This window comes from Lissotriton helveticus, chromosome 1_2 (genome assembly GCF_964261635.1).
Source record: "Lissotriton helveticus chromosome 1_2, aLisHel1.1, whole genome shotgun sequence".
NCBI classification, from domain to species: domain Eukaryota; kingdom Metazoa; phylum Chordata; class Amphibia; order Caudata; family Salamandridae; genus Lissotriton; species Lissotriton helveticus.
The window spans coordinates 151,354,791-151,379,534 of NC_136058.1; the positions used below are offsets into that span (position 1 = coordinate 151,354,791).

Sequence of the window (24,744 nt, forward strand, 5' to 3'; positions counted from 1 at the left end):
AAACACTACAGTTAATTTTGCTCCCAAAGATAAGGATCCTATTGAGTCCCAACCAAAAGACACCAGAGCAGACAAACATTTGTACTCCTACTCATAGCGGAGAGGTGATCACTATAGGAGGAAGGATAGAGCACCTCGGAAGTAAGCGTGCATAACACCACCCCCAAGACAGAACGAAACATGCAGCTACATAGTGTTGAGCAGTGTTAGAAGACAATAGACCAAATGAAAAATCTTTGTCTCAAGGCCTAAATGTCAGAACTCAGTGCATTCAGATATGCCACCAAAGACAGCTAGAGCAGGAGAAGGAATTAGCTCTGTAAACTCCTAAGCCAAGGAACGAGCCTCAAGTTCTTAAAAAAAAAGAAATTAAGAGGCACCCCTGAAAGAGAAAAGAATGTTGGTTTTCAGGAAAACACGGAGACAGGATCTGCCCAGGAAGAAGTGGTCTCCGGTCCATCTAGACCTTCCGGACTGCATAATATTACCGCATGCCATGCATAGGTGAGGAAGGCTGAATATCAATGGGATAACCTGTGTTCCTCAGAACCTAGGTATCATACATTGCGCAAACAAAATGGTACTGTCGGATAAACTTAACACCCACTCATTAGCAAGTAAGCAGTTTCTCAATCACTTACACAACATGATTTATTCATATAACCCAGAAAACATGTAGGTCTGAACAACTTAGTTACTGGGTGAATAATATGTATTATAATCATATGATATCAGTTCATAAAATTAAGGTGACCCTCTCTACTCTAGGGCTTGGAGACTTGATGCTGTCCTTGAAATTGGAGGATGCATATTTTCATACCCCATTTTGCAGTTCTATAGATGCGATATCAGATTCAGACTGAGGTTGAAATCCTTCTAAATTGTCAGGCTGCCCTTCGGCCATTCACAAATATGATCGTTATTATTGCAGTTTATCTTCAGAGGTCAGCGATACATGTATTCCTGTAGCAACTGGCTGCTCAAGATTGCCTTGTCGGAGTCAGTTGCAGACCATCTCCAGATAACTTGTGCTCTCTTGACCTCTTCAGGGTTTTGCTTCAGCGAGCTGAAGTCACACCGAGGCTCTACACAGAGACATTCGCCTTCATAGAGGCTATCCTGGATTTGGTAGTTTTCTTGATCTTTCCGCCTACTCAGTCAGTTTGGCACATTTAGGATGAGCTGGATGTTTAGGGCTCAGTACTAGGTCTCAGTGGTGATGGTTCGGAGGCTTCTTGGGTTCCTAGCCTCGTGCAGCTTCCTTGTCCCATATGCCAGATGGAATAGCGCACCCCACAATGGAACCTCAGGTTTCAGTGGGCCCAGCAGTGGAGTGGTCTCTCTGATTCCATTCAAGTTTCTGAGGAGATGGCTTGGGTCTTCTGTGGTGGCAGGCGAACACCAGCATGTCCTGCAGCAGGCCACTGTCCCTTCCCATCCAGATGTTAAGGTTGTGACAGACATGTCACTACTGGGTTGGGAATATTCTGGGAGAAGTGGAAAGCAAAGCCTCAGGTCTCCAGTGCAGCGACAGCTCCATGTCAGTCTTTTGGAGCTTTGTGCAGTCCAACTGGCTCTGAAAGCCTTCCTACAACCATTAGGGGAGGCTGGTCAGGTCATCACAGAGAAAATGATGACCATGTTGAACTGCAACAAGCAGGACTGAATGGCACCATGAATCCTTGTGCTTTTGTAGCTGACTGGACCAGCAGACCTTTCTGATGGACAGCCACATGGCAGGATCCCTGAAGGCCAAGGCAGAAAATCTAAACAGGCAACCACTAGTGAACCATTAATGCTGCCTCCCTTGGCTAGATCTGCCTGTCACCACAGAGAATGTGCAATTGTAAACATTTTTCAAATTAGAGTTCTCTCAATGCCAGTTCATGGGAAATGCATTTAGTCTACGATGGGGCACAGGTCTCCTGTACACCTACCCACCATTACCTCTCTTGGCCAGAGTTTTGAAGAAAGGTAACTGTTCAAGGATGCAGCAGAGTAGGAGTTAGAGCCAAAAGGCAGGTCTGGGTGCGAACCAGGGAGTGGACTTCCCAGGGAGAAGAAGGGCACAGAAGGCTGGTATGTGCTGTTCCAGAAGTATGGAGTGAACTCCTCTGGCTCATCGGATATCCACAACCATCTCTCCAGGCACTGGTGCTCCTTTAGGCCTTGGAGCTACTGGGCTGGGTCAGGGCCCTAATGAAGTGCTCGTCCACTATGGTGCTGATGTCGCCCTGGAAGTAGGTACAGAGCACTCCGTGGGAGCTGAGGTACTCTGCCTCAGGCAGTCACTCCTTCTTGGGGCTACACTTCTCCTCCTTCATGCTGGCCGGGTCCTAGCTGGAGAAGGAGAAGGAGCTGCCATTGCTGCTGGCACTCTATGTGGCCTTTTGCAACTTCAAGTAAAGGTGAGCTTCTGGTGGTATGGGCAATAGGCTGCTGCAAAGTATGGCTGGGGTGGACCACAAACCTGGTACATAACATCTCAACAGCTCATAGCTGGAAGAAGCTAGTATTTTGTTTATGTTCGTGCAGCTCTTGTTCTGCAGGAGACAGGCGGTTGCTTCATGGGCGGCCCGCAGCCCTAGACCATTGCGGGGTTGGGGGCAGGTGCAGATGGTGGTCCGTGAGTTTCCTACACGCTCTGACTTCAATGCAGAGGCCCAGCGTAGTCCCAATTGAACATGACCTTTATTTCCAATGCCACTGGTGTATTTTATGCGCCATCTATCATGGTATTACGTGAAAGTTATACAGACCAATTTTCTGAAATCCATATTGCCACTACTATTTTAGAGAGTTTTGTTTCTTCTTTGCAGCTTGATGGTCCTGAGGAGAACCCCGCTATTTTTGTTTGGGTGTTCGAAACGCGTCGACCTATTTGTGACTAATTGAGTGTGTACATCTATGCAAATTGTTTTCAATTTTGTATTAGGTTGTTGAAATTAATTCACCTTTAGTCTTGTGTAAAAAAAAAGTGTTCAAAAATTGTTCATGCTACTTGTTGAATGTCTGCTTGTTCTAGTGAGTATGGTAGTGAGGCTGCTGGAATGAGTGTGGTAGGATTGTAGAATTGTAAAAAAGTGAAGTAGTGAGTGTGAAAAATAGTTACAGATGGTGGTATGAGAGATATGTTGATGTGTGGTTTTCTAAAGAAATTTTGGTATTTGGATGAATTTTAATGATTTTCAGTGATTCTCAATAATCCATAGAAATGACTATGTGGATAAATACATTTTGGTTGATTCAAACAGACAAAAGGTCTGGTGGTCACATTATTTGATATCAATGTGGTACGTATAAAAAGGAAAAGTGTTAATCAGTACTGGCATCTTGCTGTTCATTGACTACTAATTTAGGGCAAAAGAACAAGTGTGGGACTAAATAGCAGTGTCACAGTGCTTATGCCAGAATAAATTGAGACCTAAGAGAGGTGAAAAATCTCAGGTGACCATGCAGGCTATGTGAATCCGCAACAATGAGTCAGTACACCAAGGAAAACAAAAAAGACAATGAAATTGCAAAAGTTTTGGGATCAATACAAGCCTGAGGATCCCAAATAATAGATGGTGGAGAGGAAATCCACCCTTTTCAGCTTCAGAGGCAGTTTTATTGCGGTCAGCCATCTGGATCGCAAGCGACATCAGCTCAGTTGTAGCCTTTTGGACAGCTGACACAACCCTTTCCAGCCAGATCAAAAGGAAGGCCGAACCTCAAGATGTTTAGGACAAACAACAAAATGACTCCTGCAAACAACCCCAACACAGGACAGCTGTATGGGAGCAGACAGGGAAGGTTCCTAAGAAAATAGAAAAGGATATTTCCAGTGCCCATTAAGCAAAACCATCATTTGCAAAGCCTATACATCTTGCCATTTGACCTACTGGCTTTGTCAGTGGTTTTTATGCAAACTGCAGAGCATCCCTGATGATGTGCAGTGTGGATAAATTATAAGAAATAAAAATGTATAAAAGCATTTGATGCTGCAGCCAGTGGCTCTTTATAATCATCATCATTGACTTTATTTCAATCACCTTGGATCATAAAAGTATAGACAGCAGGACAACCACAATACACATACATAAAAATACACGTAATACATATCAATACATAAAGATTAATTGTTAAAAACATAATATAAAAAACACCAAATTCATGTCACAGTCGTTGTCGTGAAATACAAAAACTAAAACCACAGATAAAGTTTGCAGCTAAAAAAATCCTACCACATAGCTTAATAAACATCGAGCACTTCATATCAAAAATCGATGACAGACTGTAGCAGTTTGGCTCGCCTAATCCAAAATACCTGTGAAAACATAGCCTCACAAAATACTACAATCTGGCTAGTATCACTCAATGCAATATTCTAAAAGTTTCCTTATGCTCCCTACAGTCCAGATTTTTCATAGGGGGACAATGTAAGATCAACAGTGGCCTCACCCGTTTAGCTGGGCATACGCTAGATATTATCTTTACTAACTCCCCTACTGTCATCTGTGGTGCTACCTCTCCACTTACTTGGACAGACCATTCACTGATAGAGTTGTATATTAGGGGCCCGGGAACATCCAACAGTTCCCGTACTAATTCACCTAGGTGGCACAGACAGTGGTACAAACTCCCACCCAAGGATTTTCAAAATACTTTTCCTAGCCCACAGAATTCTGACGCAGACAACATGGAGGAATGCCTTGTCTGCTTTAACTCCATTATTAAAACCACTATCGATCGTCTGGTCCCGCTGAAATTTTTTTCCAGCGTAGCCAGGCGTCCTCAGAAAGCTTGGTTCTCCCCAATCCTCCTCATAGAATAGAGCAGCTTTAAAAATATGAACGACTATGGCGTCTATCACATGACATACTGGATAAAGAAAGATGTAAACTTACACTCTCCCAGTACTATAAAAACATTAAAACTGCTCTCAGAACCCATATAGCGCAGAAACTCAAACAGGCAGGGAATGCCCCTAAAACCCTCTATCAGATTTTAAAAACTTTCACCAATCCCAAGGCTTGCTGTAAATAAGAAACACCCTCTCAAGCCCTATGCGACAAATTAGCAATACTCTTTACCCAGAAAATTGAATTGATTTATAACAATCACTTCAGCCGGAAGTCCTCAGACCGACTCCACGGCAAACCACCCTGTGGTTACAGACAATGCACAGAGGTTAGATACATTCATGGCACTCAAGTGCCACATCATCCCAGCCAAGACCACCTCACTGCTTGCCAAACAACTTGCTGCTCCTATTTGCTCAATCTTGAATCGTTCTACAGGAAAAGGGCCTCCTCCGCTCCGCATGGAAAGCGGCACAAATAATTCCCATCCGCAAAAATCTTAAAGCCCCTATGGAGGACTTATCCAAGTACCGACCCATCTCATTGCTACCTCTCCTGAGCAAGGTACAAGAAAAGCATATTAATAGACATCTGTCTGATTTTGTCGAAGCCTCGAACTGCCTCGATTCATCTCAGTCGGGCTTCCGACCTAGACATGGTATGGAGACTGCTCTGATTGAAGTTACTGACAACATCAGAATGTCCCTGGACAACGGACAAGCTGTGCTTCTGGTGTTTCTCGACAGCCTTCAATACTATTTCCCATCAGACTTTGCTCAGGAGGCTTGCGTAAATTGGCCTCCAAGGGAGCGCTCTGAAATGGATGACGATTTTTCTGTCTGACAGAACACAACCGATAAATCTCTGCTCTTTCTGTTAAAAAACCACAAACCTTACTAAGGGAGTATTGCAGCCCCACCTTATTTAAAATATATTTTGCCCCCTTAGCGGGATTACTAAGGAATCTAGGATTTGTTCCTATGTCTTATGCTGATAAAACTGAGTTCCTACTTTCCTTTGACAAGAACAATCCTAACGCTCATTCTACCTTTTCAGAGGGTAAGCGTACCATCTCAAGGTGGATGCGAAACAACTTTCTCCAACTGTCGAGGGCAGAAGATTGCTGGGTCCGAGTCCTCTCTCGGTGTTTATGTGCCATATCCAATGGGACTCACCTGTTAAAAACCATCATGATAGGTTGTGCCGCTTTTCAAACACAAGCAGATGAAGGCAAAACGCCAAAACGCTTCCTTGTGAATAAAGCATCTTCAATCTGGGCCCCGGGAGTGCGGTGTGTTTCTTTTTGGAACCGGAGCATTGATATTTATATGGACCCACCTCCATATTAACCGCGCCCGTCTGCAAGAGTGCTTGTATTGCCGAGGTGGACTTTGGAGCTGGAATTTAATTAGCAATTGCACCGCCATCAGGGAATCGGGGCGCCAACGCCAACTTTCATCAACAGGAATCATGCCTGTGGAAGCTACGGCCATTTGACCTGCTCCTGCGCTGAGTGCTGAGAGACCCTGTGGCAAAGGCGAGGGGTCCTGGGAGAAGGTGCACTCCACGGCGCTAAGGTGGTATGGCCAGTATGACCGTCAGGACACCAAAAGAGGATGGCAACTGTGCTGTAATAAAGAAACATTTTCTTTAACAGACTTCAAATCCCAGAATACATCAGGGCAGAAGATTGCTGGGTCAGAGTCCTCTTTCGGTGTTTATGTGCCATATCCAATGTTAAAAACCATCATAATAGGTTGTGCCGCTTTTCAAACACAAGCAGATGAAGGCAAAACACCGAAACGCGTCCGTGTGAATAAAGCATCTTCAACCTGGGCCCCGTGAGTGCGGTGTGTTTCTTTTTGGAACCGGAGCTTTGATATTTATATGGACCCACCTCCATATTAACAGCGCCCTTCTGCAAGAGTGCTTGTATTGCAGAGGTGGACTTTGGAGCTGGAATATATATATATATATATATATATATATATATATATATATATATATATATATATATAATTTGCCAACTTTCTCCACAGGGGGAGAAAAACGGGTCGCACAACCAATTAAAGTATTTGCAATCTTCTTTATTAAGCTTAGTTACAGGGCATATCGTGAGCAAGGTGGAGACACACCGAAACGCGTAGATCTAATGCGCTATATGCCCTGTAACTAAGCTTAATAAAGAAGATTGCAAATACTTTAATTGGTTGTGCGACCCGTTTTTCTCCCCCTGTGGAGAAAGTTGGCAAATATTAGTGGCGTGGGTTCAGCCACAGGATAACGCACATACACGAGCGCTGCAGATTCCCGAATTATGAACCAACGTGGAGACGATATAGATATATATATATATATATATATATATATATATATATATATCTCCAACGAAAGTTGCCTGCAATGAGGGAGGCCACAAAGGTAGGTTGATTACGCCGCACTTTTAATGGAAAAGAACCGCTTCAGAACAGCAGCAGTGCCTCGCTACAAATCAAACGTCCTGCCCAACGCGTCTCATGCTGAGAGCTCTTTGTCAAGGGCCACGGGCATCATGCTGAGTAAAGTTCACGGCAGATTCAAGCATCAACATTTTAAAGGTTTTTTCTCCGCCCAACTGGACGTGGCCACGCCAGTGGCCTGTGGTTGCTGTAGTGCCTAGTTATCTCCAGTGAGTTGCCGTGTTCAAACTCAATTCCATCAATTTATTTTCCCCAGTGGGTTGCGATGAACACATTGCCAGCGTCCATCATGCTTTTAGTCTCCTCCATTCGGCATACCTTTCCCAATGCCGCAAAGTCGCTTGGCTCCACAGCGGGGCTGCATTTGCATGCAGCGGTCCTCACCTCGCGGCTCAGGCGGTGCCGCTTTTACATCCAACGAAAGTTGCCTGCAATGAGGGAGGCCACAAAAGTAGGTTGATTACGCCGCACTTTTAATGGAAAAGAAGCGCTTCAGAACAGCAGCAGTGCCTCGCTACAAATCAAACGTCCTGCCCAACGCGTTTCATGCTGAGAGCACTTTGTCAAGGGCCACGGGCATCATGCTGAGTAAAGTTCATGGCAGTTTCAAGCATCAACATTTTAAAGGTTTTTTCTCCGCCCAACTGGGCGTGGCCACCCCAGTGGCCTGTGGTTGCTGTAGTGCCTAGTTATCTCCAGTGAGTTGCCGTGTTCAAACTCAATTCCATCAGTTTATTTTCCCCAGTGGGTTGCGATGAACACACTGCCAGCGTCCATCATGCTTTTAGTCTCCTCCATTCCGCATACCCGCTCAAAATCCTCTTTTCTCTAAAAAGGACAACAGCACTCCGGGGGTGGTGAAGATCACAGCGGTCTTTAATGAAAAGTCAACAAACGCGTTTCGGTGCAAGCCTGTGTCAATGACACTAAGCACATGACTCAATTTTAAAGCTCCTACTCAGTAGTAGACATCGCAAAGGACTAGCCCAAAGTCAAATATAGACGCCATCTTGTAACGAGTAGAGTCCAGTACATAAAGTATGTAACCCGACCCCGTGCAAGACAATAGTACCGTACATCGGTACACAAACAAGAAGTATGGGCATAAGATATATATACATACATACATACATACATACACACACACACACCCATACATACCCCTTGCGGATTAACTTGCAGTCTTGCATTCACACAGAAAGATGTAAACCCACTTTTGTGGGCAGGGGCTTGGAAGAGACAGATGTCAAATGTGTCAATTAAAACACCCCATTCATCCTTCTCCAGTAGCTTGGTTAATCCTGCTACGTTCCATGACAATATTTTAATGCGGGAATCCTGGGGCTGTAAAATCCCATTTAAGAGTGGGGAGTCTAATTCCCCTAGAGTGCTACCCCCAATGCTTGCACTCTCTGAAAGCAAGATCTGATCCATCAGTCTTCCTCCTGTACTTAGTTCTATGTCCCCCCCCCTTATCCAGATGTAGAGGATCGATCAGTGTTGGAGCTGTTAGAGGATGGATCAGATGTTCCTCCACAAGAGCCCTAACAACAGACTTACAGCAGGATGTTGACTTAGGCTGCAGTCAGTGCAAGGCGGCAGTCGACCCACTGTTGACTGCCTCCTTCCCAATCTTGACCCGTGTGAGATCCAACTCTCAACATAGCGGGGTCACGAAACTTAATTTGAATCAGTGTGTTTGCATTGGAGATGCTACGAGCTTCGACTGCCACAAGACCTTCCACCAAATCATTATTAACAAAGGAGATACGCAGTTTATCATAACAGTGATCAGTGATACACAACCTTTCTACCCCTATAATGTCACTCCTGATCAGTGCATAACATTGTCTTGTTGTTCTACACCAGTATATTACCTTATTATTTAAGGAGCCTGAATCTTCTCTGACTCCAGAGGCTAGCTTAGGAGCCCTGTCCAGGAATATCATAGTTGGCTGACCTCCCACAGAGCCCATTTTGAATTTTCCCTCCTGGCCGACACCTCCTTACTTCGGGAGAACTCTGAGTGCAAACATATGGTGAGGGCTGCTGCTGCCGCCAGGCCACTGTAAAGGGTTCCCATTCAAGTGGACTCGACCTGGGATGAAAAGATTGGGGCCAACCATTCCTATCTGCCGAACAAACCCTTTTCTGCACTAGAACTGGCTGTAGATCAGTAGTATTGATATGTGCCTGGGAAACATCTGAACTGGGGCATAGATTGTTGGGCATCCTAGTATTCACTACGAACCCCACCACCCCCGAGCCCCTATAGGGATGGACGTCTGGTTCGCTAGTTTTTGCCCTTCAAGACTCTCAACCGTCTTCTTTTATAATCACATACACCACACATGCGCACGCCTACAAAAGGACGCTGACACTTTAAAAAAAGAAAAAAGCACACATCTAAAAGCATTATTTTTGGGGGGGGTTTGTAAATTGAGAGCAACACTCTGGAGGGTGGATGGATTGAATGCAAAAGCAACATGGACGGACGAAAAAGCAGTAGGGGGACAAGAGGGATGGGGAAGCAACACGGAGAGAGTAGTTAGGAGAGGGAGGCGATGGAGAAAAGCACACAGACAAGCTTAACAGGGAGGGGGCAGGTAAAAGAGAACAACACAGGGAGAGAAGAACCCAAGGGAAACAACTCTAAAACACACTCGCTTGCTGCACACAAAACAAAACAGAAAATGTAGCGCTTGGAAAGAAAGCAATGGAAGCAGAGATGCCACCCAATCAAAGCAATGGTAGAGAGGCGCAATGCTCCAAGGGAGAAATCAAGAGAGGATTGGCAAGCTGGGACCCAAATAAGAAACAAATACATTAAAGTGACAAGGAAAACCAACCAATGGTAGGCAATGGGTGGGCTCCTAGCCATTCTATGCAAATGGTAATTTACAATATGCCATGCATCAGGCAGCATGTGCGCTGTATACTAAGTTTGAGCTAAAAATAACAGGTAATCTTCTGGACCGAAGTACTGGATGGCGGAATAATGCTCAGCATATGAAACTAGAAGCACTCCCAAGTTGAAAACTATTGTACCAGCTAGGTAACTTGTTTCAGCTCCACTATTCGTAGAAGAGCAGGTGTGTAAAGGAGACTGTCTATGCAAAATTGTGATGTACTCAACGATGTTTAGTTGGCACACTATCGCACGTGATTAGGTAGATTTAGTTGTACTTCAGGATGGGTAATTTACTGTTTAAAAGTAGAAACAAGATCTTGGTGGCCTCTAATATATGGGGAACCTACATGCTGGTTTTCCAGTGGGTGCTTATAGGATGCAATGTAATGTTTATTTTTTTTAATTCGATCCACCAGCATGAAAACTATATATAAACCACACTGTAGAGTGAATAATGTAAGGAATATATTTGGACATACCTTCGAATTCAGGCAAAAATCATATGAATGAACATGACAAACTTTGTTCAGTTTTAATAAGTGACACTTGTCTTAGACTGAAAGTTATTCTCTTTTCTCCTAGGGTCCGGCGACATAGATGGACTTTCAAAAGTAAGTTGTAGTTACTGCATTAAAATGTAATCCTGGAGTGTACACACAGGTCATAGTTAGCACATTGAGGCCTTTACTTCAGGAAAGAGATTTCCGCACTCTGTGTATGGTGAACTGTTGTCATAGGCAATAGATACTCAAGAATTTCCATGTATAATACGGCTATCCTAAGTTTAAAAAGTTTACACGGCAGACTTGGATTTTTTTTAATGTGCATACTTGGAGTATGTAAAGGTTATATAGAGTATGGTATGTGGAAAATAAATTTGTGACCGCTTTTAAAAGCACTACTTTAAAAAAATAGTATTATTAAAAACCAGTTTAGCATTTCATACTCATAATGTCTTTCTTAGTAGAACATTGTAATATTGGGAGCTCTGTTGAAGTCAGTACAGTGTTTCAGAACCAATATTGACTGGCATAGCTTTTGCTCCCATATTCCAAAGATTCTCTTTTTGTTTCTTTCTATAACTTTTGTTAAAGGCCCCCTATTCTCCTTAAAGGTCCACACCTATAACTTGGGATGAGGCTCTTTAACAGCTGGTATAGGCACTGGCTGCAATGCTATAACTGTAAATAAAAAGAGGGAGGACTGACGTCAAACCAATGCTTCTATAAGCATACACTACAAGCCTGTGGTTGCAATCCTAACATGATTTCCTTATTTGCAGAACTCTCCAAACAACATAAGTGGTATTAGCAATCCTCCAGGAACACCAAGAGATGATGGGGAACTAGGGGGAAACTTCCTCCATTCTTTTCAGAATGAAAACGTGAGTCTTATGGAACTTGCTTGCGTTCCTTGCTTTTCGAATGTATCTAGTAACAATTTAGACTGTATTTTCCCCATGGCGCTTTTATTTGGCTTTTGGGCTCTGGAGGGACTATTGCAGAATACAGAGTCTTAAATGTGTTCTTTAGGTGAAATTACAATTTTTCCAATGATTTTTAGACTCTTCTCCCATCATACCATGACTAAACGATGTCTGCTTTCTCTTCAATCCCTCAGATTACCACCGTGCTTTTTACACTATTTGCAAAATGGTCCGTGTATTCCGCAATAGTGTATTTCACATTTCGATCTTCTTTTGTATTGATGTGTGTTTAGTGCGCTTCAAAACCGTGTGAATTTGACCATGTGGGATAATGTTAGTGGTTCTTACACATCCAAGCAAGTAAGCTACATGACTCAAAAGCGAGGGGTAGATTTTCGAAAGCCAGCCATGGATGACTATCTGAGGCGTGTGCCTGGATGACATTGCAACTGTAATTGTTTGCATTGCTGTGCACAAGTATTCAATGTTCTTCAGTGACTTACCAGTCACGTGGACTTAACTATAATGTAAATATGGAAATAAAGATGATATGGGGCATAAAATAAGGTGGTACTTAAACAAGACCTTGCAATCCAATGCATTTCTCATGATCCACAATATTGAATCTATAACTCTAGTCAGAACATTTAATACTGTGTAAAAAGGCTTTGGGATCCTGCTCCCCCAGCAATATGCCATACTGTACCACAACACCACTGTTTCTGCTGTTTCACTGTAAAAGGACGCCCGCACACTGCTTGTTCCTCCTCTGTGCCCTTATGTTTTCGACAATGCATGCCCCTTTTTATGGGTGTGGTACAGAGGGTGAACCTTTTTTTTTTTTTATAAATCTTTTTTTGCAGCGTGAATCTTTCTGGATTCACTATGCTTTGCATATTCCGCAATCTGGTGGTTGGGTCCAGAATCGTAGTCTTTTTTTTCTCTCTTTTTTTTTTCCGTAGCCCAGGTGGGCGTCGACGTCCCACCATTTGGTGTACCTTCGGTGACGTCGGCATGCTTCCGGCGGAAGCTACCACCCTTGGGCGCCATCTTCAGATTCTTTTTTCCACCGTTGGGTCTGGATCGTCGCGTGAAGCTCCAGAAGTTTTGGAGGAGAAATGAAGGAAATACAGCAACTCTTCGACGGTAAAGACCGGAGAAGATCGGGAGAAGAGAACCATCAGAGAAGAGACGACGAAGAAAGGAAAGAACTTCGAGATCTTCGACGTCCTTGGAGGAATGCGCACACAGGGGGCCCCCTGAGCGCAGGAATGTACAAGACACCCTTTAAATTCTGCAAAAACTGCCACCACAAGTTCGCGCAGAAGGACCAGCACCCGGTCTGCAACCTCTGCCTGCCAATCGACCACGAGAGCAGAGACTGCAACGCCTGCTCCGTCTTCAAGCCGAAGACACTCCGAGTTCGAGAGAGACAGAGGACATCTCACCACACGATGCAGGGCAAGGGCCAGGCCCCGACGCTTTATGAACTGGGCCTCTCCACCGACGACGAGGACAACATCGCCGAAGGTCCAGATGACTTCACGGTCGCAGAGACCGATAAGAAAACGCCTGACAAGGTAGGAAAGTCTACGACCCCGAAAACCCCCACAGGGTCTCGAAAGCCAGAGGCAGACTCTCGAAAGTCAGAGCCCAGAGCCTCGAAAGGAGCACCGGCGCCAAAAACTTCGACGACCGAAGCTGCATCCTCCGAAAAAGAGCCCAGCGGATCCTTCGAGAAGGACTCCCGGAGGCCGAAGACCAGCGAAAAGCATAGGTCATCGAAGCAAGCCCCCGAAAAAGGGTCTTCGACTTCGACTTCGAAGGAAAAGGAGGCGAAGAAAGTTTCGACGTCGACGCCGCCGCCGAAAAGAGCAGCCGAAACGCTCGACGACAAGCAGGCCGCAGAGATGCAGAGAAAGAAAAGAAGGCTCGAGGCCGAAATGGAGAATATCCTTCAGAGAAAGAAGGACTTCGACGAAAAAATGAAAAGTTACAGGATCCCCTCGAAGCTGGCACCGACCGTCGCTGAGGTACAGGAGCACGAGGAGTTCGACGTTGAAGAGACGCCGAAAACTCCGGACCCCTCGGAGCACGAAGAGGAAGAAGACCTCTACTACACAGAAGGGGATTACGGGGAGCAGCAGTCAAGCTATGGCTCAGGTTCCTCGACGGCCCAAGACCAAGAATGGCAAGACATCGAGGCCGAAAACCCGGAGGAGGCTGTGGAGACATACCCCTCGAGGCCTTCCTCACCGGTCGACATTGGGGCATACAATGAGGTGGTCAGGAAGGCGGCAGCAGCCTATGGAGTTAAGCTGGAGGAGGAGAAGCCAAAAGCAGATTTCCTGCTGGAGACATTGCTCCCCACACAGACAAGAAGCCAGTTCTTGCCCATGCTAAAGAGTGTCACAGACCAGGGGAAGGAAGCCTTCAAGGAACCGGCTACATGCAGATCAGTAACGCCGAGGACGGAGAAGAAATACAAATTCTCCTCCCAGGACCCAGCTTACATCAAGGGATCCGTCACAGCAGACTCAATAATCGCTGCAACGGCCAGAAAAAGGGCAAACGTCCCAACTACATCTGGACCTCCACCTGACAAAGAAAGCAGGAGGATGGATCTAACTGGCAGGAAAATAGAGAGGAACGCCGCAACGCACCGGCGGATGGCGAACTCCAATGCCCTCCTGAACAGACATCAATACCTGCATTGGGATGAGATGGGCCAGTTGCTCAAGCACCTCCCGGAACAATACCGTGACAGGGCATCACACCTTGTGGAAGAGGGGAAAAGCACGCTAACTCGTGCCTCAAGACAGCCTTGAATGGGGCAGAAACAGCCAGCAGACTGATGGCTATAGGCATCACAGAGAGAAGGCAAGCCTGGCTCAGGATCTCAGGCTTCAAGGCTGAGGTTCAGAACAACATCCTGAGCACACCCTTCAACGGTGAAACACTGTTTGGAGCCCCAGTTGATGAGAAGCTCACCCAACTGAAGAAGGACAACGAGACGGCAAGGTCCATGGGGGCCCAGCAAATCAGGGGGATGAGAAGGGGCACTCCTACACGGAGGCCTAACGGCAGGGGTGGAAGCCAGCAAGGGCAATCACACCAGACATTCCACCAGGGACTACAGAGTGACAACCAAAGTCACCAGGGCCAGCAGAGGCAAAACTGGAACTACCAGGGCCAGGGGCCAGTCCTTTCGATCAAGAGGAAATGGACGGGGCCAGAGAAGGAGAAGCCTTGAACAACCCCCCTCTAAGTGACTTCACACGGAAAAAGGTGCTCTCCCACTCGAACCCTCCGGGGGAGGAGCACGGGAAAACAAACAGGAGAGGGCTACACGGACAAGACACAAAGGAACATGTGACGCCAGTAGGAGTGAGATTGAGATTTTTCTGCAGGAGTGGAGAAAAATAACAACAGACAAGTGGATACTCAACATTATGCAGTTCGGATACTGCATAGAGTTGGAAAAGAGACCACCAAACAGAAAGCCAAAGAAAAGAGAGCACTCTGGAAGAGAGCTGCGATTACTCCAAGAGGAAGCTCAAGAACTCCTCCTCAAAGCGGCCATCGAACGGGTTCCATTCAAAGAACGGAACAGGGGAGTGTACTCAAACTACTTCCTGGTGCCAAAAGTGGACGAAAGTCTAAGACCCATCCTGGACCTTCGGTTCCTAAACAAATACGTAAAGACTCAAAAATTCAAGATGACGTCCCTACAAGCGGTCATCCCGCAGATAAAGGCCGGGGACTTCTTGTCCACCATAGACCTCAAAGATGCGTACCTGCACATCCCCACGAACAGGCAGCACAAGCACATGCTAAGATTCACAGTGAACAAGGATCACTACCAATTCACGACCCTGGCGTTCGGCCTAAAGTCCGCACCAAGGGTGTTCACCAAATGCCTCGCGGCAGTGGCCGCACATCTAAGAAGAAAGGGGATACACGTGTACCCCTACCTCGACGACTGGCTCGTAAAGGCAAGCTCTTACAAGACATGCAAGGATCATGCAGAGCAGGTCACAAGAACGCTAGCAAGCCTGGGATTCTCCATACACTGGGGAAAATGCTCAATGGAACCAGAGCAAGTGAAAATCTTCCTGGGAGCTCAAATCGACACCGTCCAATGCAGGGTGTTACCCAGCGAGAAGAGAACACTCAGCCTACTGAGGGAGAAACATCACTACCAGAAGGGGCGAGCTCTGACAGTGAGGACTGTGAGCAAGATCTTGGGGATGATGGCGTCATGCATACACCTGGTCCCCAATGTACGCCTACAAATGAGACCACTCCAAGAGTGGCTGCAACAGCAATGGTCACAAGCTACAGGAAGTTGGGAGGATCTAGTGGTTGTAACGCACAGGGTGCAGGAAGAAATAAGGTGGTGGACCAAGGAAAGAATTACAGTAGGGAAGCCTCTAACACCACCGGACCCAACAGTGACCATCACCACAGACGCATCCCAGAAGGGATGGGGCGCACACATGAACAGGCTCAGAGTGAGGGGTCTGTGGAGCCCTACAGAAGGACGCCCGCAAACTGCTTGTTCCTCCTCTGTGCCGTTATGTTTTCGACAATGCATGCCCCTTTTTATGGGTGTGGTACAGAGGGTGAACCTTTTTTTTTTTTTTTTTTAATAAACCTTTTTATTAACCAGACATCGATTCAAATAAACAATACAGCGGAATCAGCCAGTTTATGTACAGCAATGATGTACAGGAGGAGAACAAGTTCATAAGAATTTGCCTGTAGAATAAAACAAAATCCTATGTCATTGCAAAGAATGATGCAACAAAGAAAATGCTCATGGTTCCCTCTGTACAGTAGCTGAAGAAAACTATTCTAAGGATACTGTCTCATTGGACCAAAACCGCAGTTTTTCCATCCATTTAACTCAACCATCAGGCAGTGGCGACAGTTCCATTATTTTTCAGGCTGCTCATTTGAAAAGGTTTACTGGCGAAGTAAATGGGTACAATATGAGGTTCGGATACTTTTGCACTCTAAACTTCTCTTGGAGACTTTACTGGTGTTACAACTGGGGTGTTAGGGATGTCTTTTGAAATCCTGGAGGATGCTCTCTCTTTCGCTAGAATGAGCTCAAGCCAGGCAACTTCTGAAAGAGGTGATTTGGATGGGATTGTGCTGTGCAACATCTATTTAAACTGGAATATTAGTTTGCCTTCTTTAAAATAGCTTTTTAAAGGAACAAGGGAACCCAAAGGCAATAGACTAGGGACCTTGGGCGCTTAATTGTTACTAAAGCTAGAGGTCCCCAGAACATGGAAGTTGAACACTTGAATTAACATACGCTAAATAGTCAGTATGTTCTTTGTCCAGCCGAACAGAATTTTATTTTGACCGGTATAAATAATAACACAAAATTGAGAGGTAATGTAAAGGGGCACAGCCTTTGACCCAAACAGAACAAGACAAAACAGCAATTTTTAAGGCAAAAAACAGGCGAAGCGGTCTGTTTCCTAGTATTCAGTAGACAGACTTAATTCAATCAAGGTACCATTGTGCAATACATTCTAAGTTTTTAGGAGACATATGGTACATAGGTGTCGACGTTTCGATGCCGAAACTTAGATGTGTGGCATCATCTTCAGGACAGTAATATAAAGCATGCCTGTCTTGAATTCAAACAATTGCCATGGTTTTGGCAATCCGTGGCAAATTGCAGAATGAATGGAGATCAGGCGGGTTTGATCCAGGGTGCGTGACAGTTACCCAGAGATTACGGGTATGTCGGATTCACACAATAAGAGGAAGGTGCCGTCGCAGATGGCGATATTCGGCAATTCTAAGTAGATACTCGTGGTCTTCGCCGGTCGGGGATTCTTTAAAATAGCAGCATCTGAATTAAATATGCCTTCTACATCTGTAATAGCTTGTTCAAGCCTTCACCAGGATCCCTGGGTCTCCACTGAGAATTGTTTTGATGTAACAGGTTCTCCAGTGTTACTCATCGAATGGGTTTTCCTGCAAGGACTGAAACCATTTTTGCATGGGTCATCCATGGACAAAAATGACTGCCTCAGGACTAGGAGAATGCTTGAGATCCGATGGTCTTTTACGACTGTGTATTTCTGCATCCTAGTCAGACTACCCGAGCTTAAGATTGTGTTTTTTTATTTTGTATTTTTTTTATTTTTTTTTTACACTTTTGGCCAGTGGTCTTTTGTGAATTAAAGAATAAAAATACAAATCTCAATGGGTAAAGTGGTATGTAGGAATATGTGTGTGTGTGTGTGTGCATATACATATATATATATATATATTTTTGTGTATATATACATATATGTATGTAGTGCAGCAGTACATTATTTTTATGAGTGATGTGTTCAGTCTTTTTCAAAGTTTTGCTGTTTTATCTTCTCCCCAAAGCCGCCATGTTTCGTCCAGGAAGTGGCCTCTGCACACCACTAACAACTCTGAGTTTGCAGATAGATAGGAGGAAGAATGTTGTGGGCTTGGTATTCCTTGTTCCAGAGGCTGTTAGTAGTGCCCATATGGTTCTTTTGCAAGCAGGGGTCATATGTTCTGCGTAAAAGAAAATGGTGGATTCATGATTCCGAGCGATACATGAAATAGAGACATGCTGATAAATTGGTCTGATGTTTCATGACCAGATGTTTGTTGGGAGAAAGAGTGCTGCTCCGGTCCATGAAAAGGAGACTGTTCTGTTAGAAAGGGAAATTCAAGTATACCTAGCAGGCTCTCAGTTTATCAAATCTGAGGATCTCTGGCAGGTTTAGGCTTTTCTTCATTTGAGACGCTCTTCTTTCATGTATGTCCTTTTTAAGAGTCTTTTGGTTTGGGTTTTGTTTAGGTTGCTGGTGTATTTGAAGTTCCCTGTTCATTTCGGATAGAACCTTGTGCAGATTGAGAAGAATTGGATTCTTTGAATTTATGGCTTCTTTCCATGCTCTGCCTAACAGATAGTTTGATGGCCTGAACTATTTCTTAATGGTAAAAAAGAGGGGGCATTTGCTACTCTTTCCTCAAGCGGGTTATACCCTAAACCTGTTTCTAGCGCAAAAAATGTTGATGATTTTGCCAAGCCAACCTATTTATTCTTTACGCACCTCTCAGCTTTTCTCATTGCTGATAGGTCCAATGTTCCTTCCCAGATTTTGCACCATGGTTCAGAAGGCCTCCAACGTTAGACTGGGTCACTGGTTCCAGGGTATAAGAACAAATGTAATATATGCCTTAATTACTTATTGTTGCAGGGTTGCATAAACACCCTTTTGATTGGGGCCTCAGATCATTACCTTGGATTTCAGCTAACTATAGATCTAAAACGTTTTGGGTTTGCACTGGTAAAATTGAATAGTCTGCCTACGAAAGTAGCCGAATGTTTAGGTGTGTACCATCGGGACATCTGAGGTAGCACCCTTGAGTTCAGTATACATATAGTTTGTGTGTAGATTAAGCAAGAGTGCTGTCAGTATGCAGCCCTGTTTGATTTTTTTTTTTGCCAAATCTTGTTCTGGCGCTTTTTACTTCACCCTTATTTGGTCTTAAGTTTTGTCATGGAGGCCTGCTGTTATTCTCAGGAGAAGGGGTGGCAGTCCCAAGTTTTTCAGTTAAGTACAAAGTAGTCGATGGAGCATGCTGAATGCTTGAGAAAAGCCCTGGAAGGCTGAGGACATTGTTCTCAACCCAATCGTTTTTATGCTTTAAAATTATCTTTGTTAACGGTTGTTGCTCTGTTTGTAAGGGTGACTGGTCTACAGGAGGCTGGGACCGATGGTTTACCTTTTGTGGTACTACTAGGCTAGCTTTCCATGACCCCAGAAATCTTCCTTTATCTGCAATGACTGTGAAGGCATTGGATACGAAGAATGATCACCAATATGCGAAGTATTTGAAGCCTTTAGGCGGGGGAAATCATGCTGGCAGTGGAAGTTTTAATTAAGCTTCAGACCTGGAATTATTTTGTGTATTTTTTCAAGTGCAAAGCAATTGAATGGACTGGTGTTTCTTTTGCTAGCAGTTGGTATACCGTTCAGAGCTATGACCATATCCTTCTTGATAGATGTTTTAAAACGTGCAATCAGTTCTTCTTCTGATATGTCGAAATTAATGTTATTTTATGAGTTTCCTATTGCCTGTTACAAGAAGCCTCCAAAACTCTACAGTTTCTTTGGTTGCCAGTGCCTCTACCAACGGATATCATTGCTGTTTTTTGCTTTCCTTCTTCTTGGACCGGGTTAGGTTTTTGTACTATGTTTCTAAGTTTTTGATCTCTGATGGCGTTTTTTTTGTTTCAGGGCGAAGGCGAGTTTAGATTTGGTCTTTCTGCCCTCCTTATTAAACTATTGATTTTTAGAAAGCTTTTAGTGTGAAGCATGGTCATATTTTCTGAATAAGTCATATGTTCTTGTGAAGAGTACTGAGTTCATTTTTTCATTTGATCCTTGATCCAACTGTTCTAGCTTGAACTTGAAGCATTCGAGATGTTCAGTTAAGGAGTCTGAAAGTTTAACCTTTTTAATCATGCCCCAGTGTAGTCTGACTTTATTTCTGATTTCAAGTTCCTCACTTTTTTTCGTTTTTTATAGTTAGGCAAAAGTGTGTAGGAAGGAACGTCCCTAGACATGTAAATACTAATATACTTAGCAGGTAGCAAAGTATTCGAACATTCTCAACTAGTAATCAAAAGAAGATCAAGATGTATTACTTCAGTGTCTTTATTAAAAATATGAACATGTCTGCTCATAATTTCTTAATATCACAAACCATTTGATGCAATCAATAAATAGTCATTCTGTTCAATTGATTAACATGATCTGAATCACTGGACTTTCATGGTATGCATTGGCTCCATCAAAACCTAGAAGAATTCTAATGTTTATCTAACCATCATGTGATACGTGTTCTCCCATAATTTCCAATTGTTAAAAGCCCACATGATTAATACATCCACAGCCAACATCTGTTTTGAACTGAAAGCCGCTTCCTGAGGTTTGTAATGCAAGCATATTACACAGGAATCGGCATGAAATGCACGGCAAATTTATCAGAACAATTCAGTGTACTCACTGATACCTATAAATTCATTATGTGCAATATTTACACATTCCAGAAGTTCCATAAATTAGTTCACGAAAATTATACATTTAGAGTCTTGCATGTTTCTTACATCATTAATACATATTTCAGATAACTTACACAAGAGAAAGAAAATAAGACCTGTGCTCAACCTGTTGCTCATCTGTGGGATTGTTATAGCTCTTAGTAGAGCGACTCTGTGCATGTCGTACACTTACTGCCCACTAAGGAGTTGCTGGGTGGCTCCTGCAGCTCCTGTCATATGGACTTCTACGGCTATTGGAAATGGGCTCTGTGATCTAACTAGTCATGTAGAACCTGCTCATTCATGGTTCTATAAGACCTGGGGGGGCCGTCCAGCGATGGGTCTGGTCTTTCTGGCACCTCTTTTCATGGGTGATGGGTCCCTGCCATCTACAAAGGGTATGGTGGGGCAGAGGCCCTGCAGAATTTCCCACTAGGATTACTCTGCTCTCTAAAGACCAGGTCAGAACTAACTCAAACCTACTATAAAGTTCCACTCATTGTCTCTTAAACATGCAGTTATACAAAAGCACAGCCCTGAGTCATACAAAAACATGTCACATCATCAGCTCTTGCAACATCCTTCCTTTCTGTAGGATATACATTGGTATTTTCCTCTCAGCCCTCCAAAAACCTGTTTTGTCTAGTGGTTAACAGCCAAGGCACTGCTGCTCTAGTCTCCCACGTGCACCCTCACCTACCTGCAGGGATATCGTGTAAAAATGACAGTTAAAGAGATGTCTGCTTTGAGTTGGTCCTAGACTTCTCTTTGGGGACCTTGACATAGTATATTACATACTTCATTATGCCCTGTATTCTACAAGCATAACCTGTGCTCTATTCACATCATGGTATTGGGCTTGGTCTCTCTCCTCATGTCACCTGATTATCCTTTACTGAAAGGCACACCATTTTTAAAAAAAGCATCTGCTTCGGTTGTATGATGACTGAGAAAGTGATCTTTTGTGGTCCTGGGAGTGATTAGCTAGTGCAATAAAAGCGTAATTAATTGAAGATCATTTTTTACAATTATATACAGTAGGAACTGAAATAAACCAGATGGGTTTGCCTTTTAACTGGAAACGTGAGCCACCCTTTTGTTGTATAGATTGTGTTTTTTGGAGTAGTAGGACTTGGGGAATTACGGTGGAGGATGTGTACATTTAGCACATATCAGTATTCCAACACACCCCACTTCACACAAAGAGAAATGGTAATTGATCAAGATAAGTTTTGAATAGCTTCAACACTTTCCATATTATAAGTGCCAAAATATGGCACCAAACTCATTGTCCTAGATGCCACCAACTCTTCATCAACATTCGTCACTGAGAAAAGTTTGAACCAAAGCCAGTAGATACCCTGATATTATCAAGTTTGGTTTGTTGACCTCTTCCAAGTGCTGCTATGTTAGTACAAAAGTTTGCTCAGGGATGAACATAGTCTTGGGCTTTTTAAAACCCCCCTAAAACCAACAGAGTTGCATGCTGTGGCATTATATCAACTCTTGACTAAGACTGTGCGACATTTCAAATCCACTCCCAACAGGCCGATAGAAATGCAATATTTTTTTATTTATTGACATTTATTTAAGGATGGATACGGAAATACTTTATTCCACTGGTGCTTCGACGTCATGAAAAGCATTATGTTTGCAGCACCTCCCTTTCTTTTTGCTAGATTTGCTCTATAGAAATACCATAGGCTTACTTACATGCACTATAAACTAACAGTAACTGCCTGTCAGTTAAATTGTGAGTATGATTTAATTATTTGCTAGCATTTGTCATTTGAAGACTGGATCTATATTTGCATTAGCTTGACTGTTACTTTTCCCAGTTGGGGTTGGGGTTGGGCATGCAATTCTCGCCTATTTGTATTTCACATTGTCGCTTATAACTTTACTGTGGTTCTTACCAGCTCTTTTCTGTATGGCTCTCTTTCAGTACTCGCCCAGCATGACGATGAGCGTGTGATTTCCCCTCCTATTCTTCAGGAAAAGAAAGCGTCAGCTGCCAACTCCAAGATTAAGGAATTTATGCAAGAAGAAGCTAAGTGTATGGGCAAGGAGACAGAGGGGGCAGCACCTCAGTTTTAGTTTCATGCAATAAAAAGGTTGAACTTTTTATTCCATAAAACATGAAGGACAACAAAACAAAAGATTCAAGACCTGATCGATCCTTCTTCTGGAAGGATTTCTGTATGTACATGACACTTTTTTCTTTTTTTTTGGAAACAAATGGAAGCCTCTAGCACCCAAATCAACCTCCTGGTTTTGTCCTTTTAAACTTGTTGTATGTTTGTGCTGTGCTACGCAAGGAAGCTAGGCTAGAGACCCAAAAAGCTCCTGATGTCTCTCTGTTGTAGCATATTTTTTTAAAGAAACTGGACATTTACAGTTGGTGGCTTTCTTCCCGAAGAACGTCTTTTCTTTTTGCGGCACAGCATAGCACGTCCTCCCTCATCCAGCTACAAAGCATGCTTTGCGGAGGGATTGTTCATGGACTGAGCAGTTCGCCACCCCTCTATGAAAACCCCACCACTATACTTTTAATGCGGCCACGGTCCCATGTAGGATTGTATCCTCAAGAATTTGTTGCGATCCTGTTGTCCGTAACCCTGGCATGGGTGCACCCTATGCTAGGCACACACTGCAACCCTCCCCTGCTTCATGTTCACCTGTTGGTGCAAGGAGACGTCATTTCCTGATGTAGAAATGACAGCTTTTGTTTATATCCAGGAACAGAACGAACGATAAGAGGCCATTCTGACCTGAGACTTTGAAACTGTGATCTCTTCAAGCCAATATCTTGTTCTAAAAGATGCGATCGTATCAGGGCTTCCGCTGTAATGTGCTTGGGAACTGGATTAAGATATATATATCTATTTTTTTTTAATTTTGACATAATTAAGAAACGTGTACTTGCTGTACGGCAGGCTCACTGTGTGAAAACAAATCACCTCCTTTTACATGTTAGAGGCGACAAAGGAAAAAAGAACTGAAGCACGTGTAAAGTCGATAGCAAATACATTGGGGCTTTGTACATTACACTACCCCCATTGCTGGTCTCTGTTTTATCACTTTCCACTTCTGAACCATGTATGCCCTGTATTGTAAAATATTATCTGCCTGGACATACCTTTGTGCGGACTTCTTGAGAACATTGTAACTGTTTCTGTGTTTTCTTATCTTGTAGTCTGGTTCTAAATGAGAGGAAAAAAAGTAATTATCATACGTTGTAGTTTGTGTTCGATATTTGTTGATAATGTTTTCCTAAAGGGTTGTCTTTTTCTGCACCCCTTCATGAGATGTTTTTTTTGTTGGGAACATTGGCTTGGTATTACACTGATTGCAAGACATGAGATGTTGATAGACTTTTTTTGGGTGTAATATGACTTTTTTATCAATATTAATATTATTATTTGCCTTTTATTAGGCATTTCAATTGTGCTTTATCTGTAGAAAGTTGCCGGGGAGGGGTGGGCGGGGGAAAAAGTGTGTCAATCTCATAGCTGCATTCAGATGAATATTAAAATTCTGAAATAAAAATGAGAATTTGTTGTATTACTCTATGCTCTGAATTTTCACGGTAGGCCAGTAAACCGAAGTGTCAGGCTGGTCGCTTATTTTAACATGAAACGCTAAATTATTGCCTTTTCCCGTCTAGGATGGTTTTAAATTAAAGGTTTTTTTCTCTCCCTCCAAGCCGTAATAAATATAAACTTAAACAGTTGGTTTGTTTTTTCTTCTTTTTTGCCATATTATTGGTTATGGGGAAACACAATCACAAGGTTTAGATGACAGTATTGGCAGCTGTTTCTGAGATGCTACCAGATTTCATTGGGTGAAATACAAATAAAAAATCCATATTCAGTCTTATGCTGTCTGGGTGTTTTGCTATTTACTGAGGTTTTATTCACATCTGGTAGATCTCTCTCATCTTTCAGGCCCTGCAGTCCTATCCTAGGAACCCGATGAAGAAGAGAACATCTGGTCGTCCC

At 43.6% G+C, this 24,744-nt stretch overlaps 1 protein-coding gene and 1 pseudogene across 5 annotated transcripts in view; one reads left to right on the forward strand and one right to left on the reverse strand.

Moving 5' to 3' along the window:
• Positions 1–24,476, forward strand: part of SSBP3 (single stranded DNA binding protein 3) — a 315,215-nt gene extending 290,739 nt beyond the window's left edge. For all 5 annotated transcript variants that reach the window (XM_078670343.1, XM_078670332.1, XM_078670351.1 and 2 more), the window contains 3 exons: positions 10,797–10,825; positions 11,497–11,598; positions 22,689–24,476. In XM_078670343.1, the coding sequence (XP_078526469.1) occupies positions 10,797–10,825; positions 11,497–11,598; positions 22,689–22,718 (161 nt within the window). In that variant the 3' untranslated portion in view covers positions 22,719–24,476. The remainder of the gene's footprint in view (positions 1–10,796; positions 10,826–11,496; positions 11,599–22,688) is intronic.
• On the reverse strand, positions 1,900–2,497 carry LOC144807871 (transcription cofactor vestigial-like protein 2 pseudogene; annotated as a pseudogene).
• Positions 24,477–24,744: the final 268 nt, after the last annotated feature.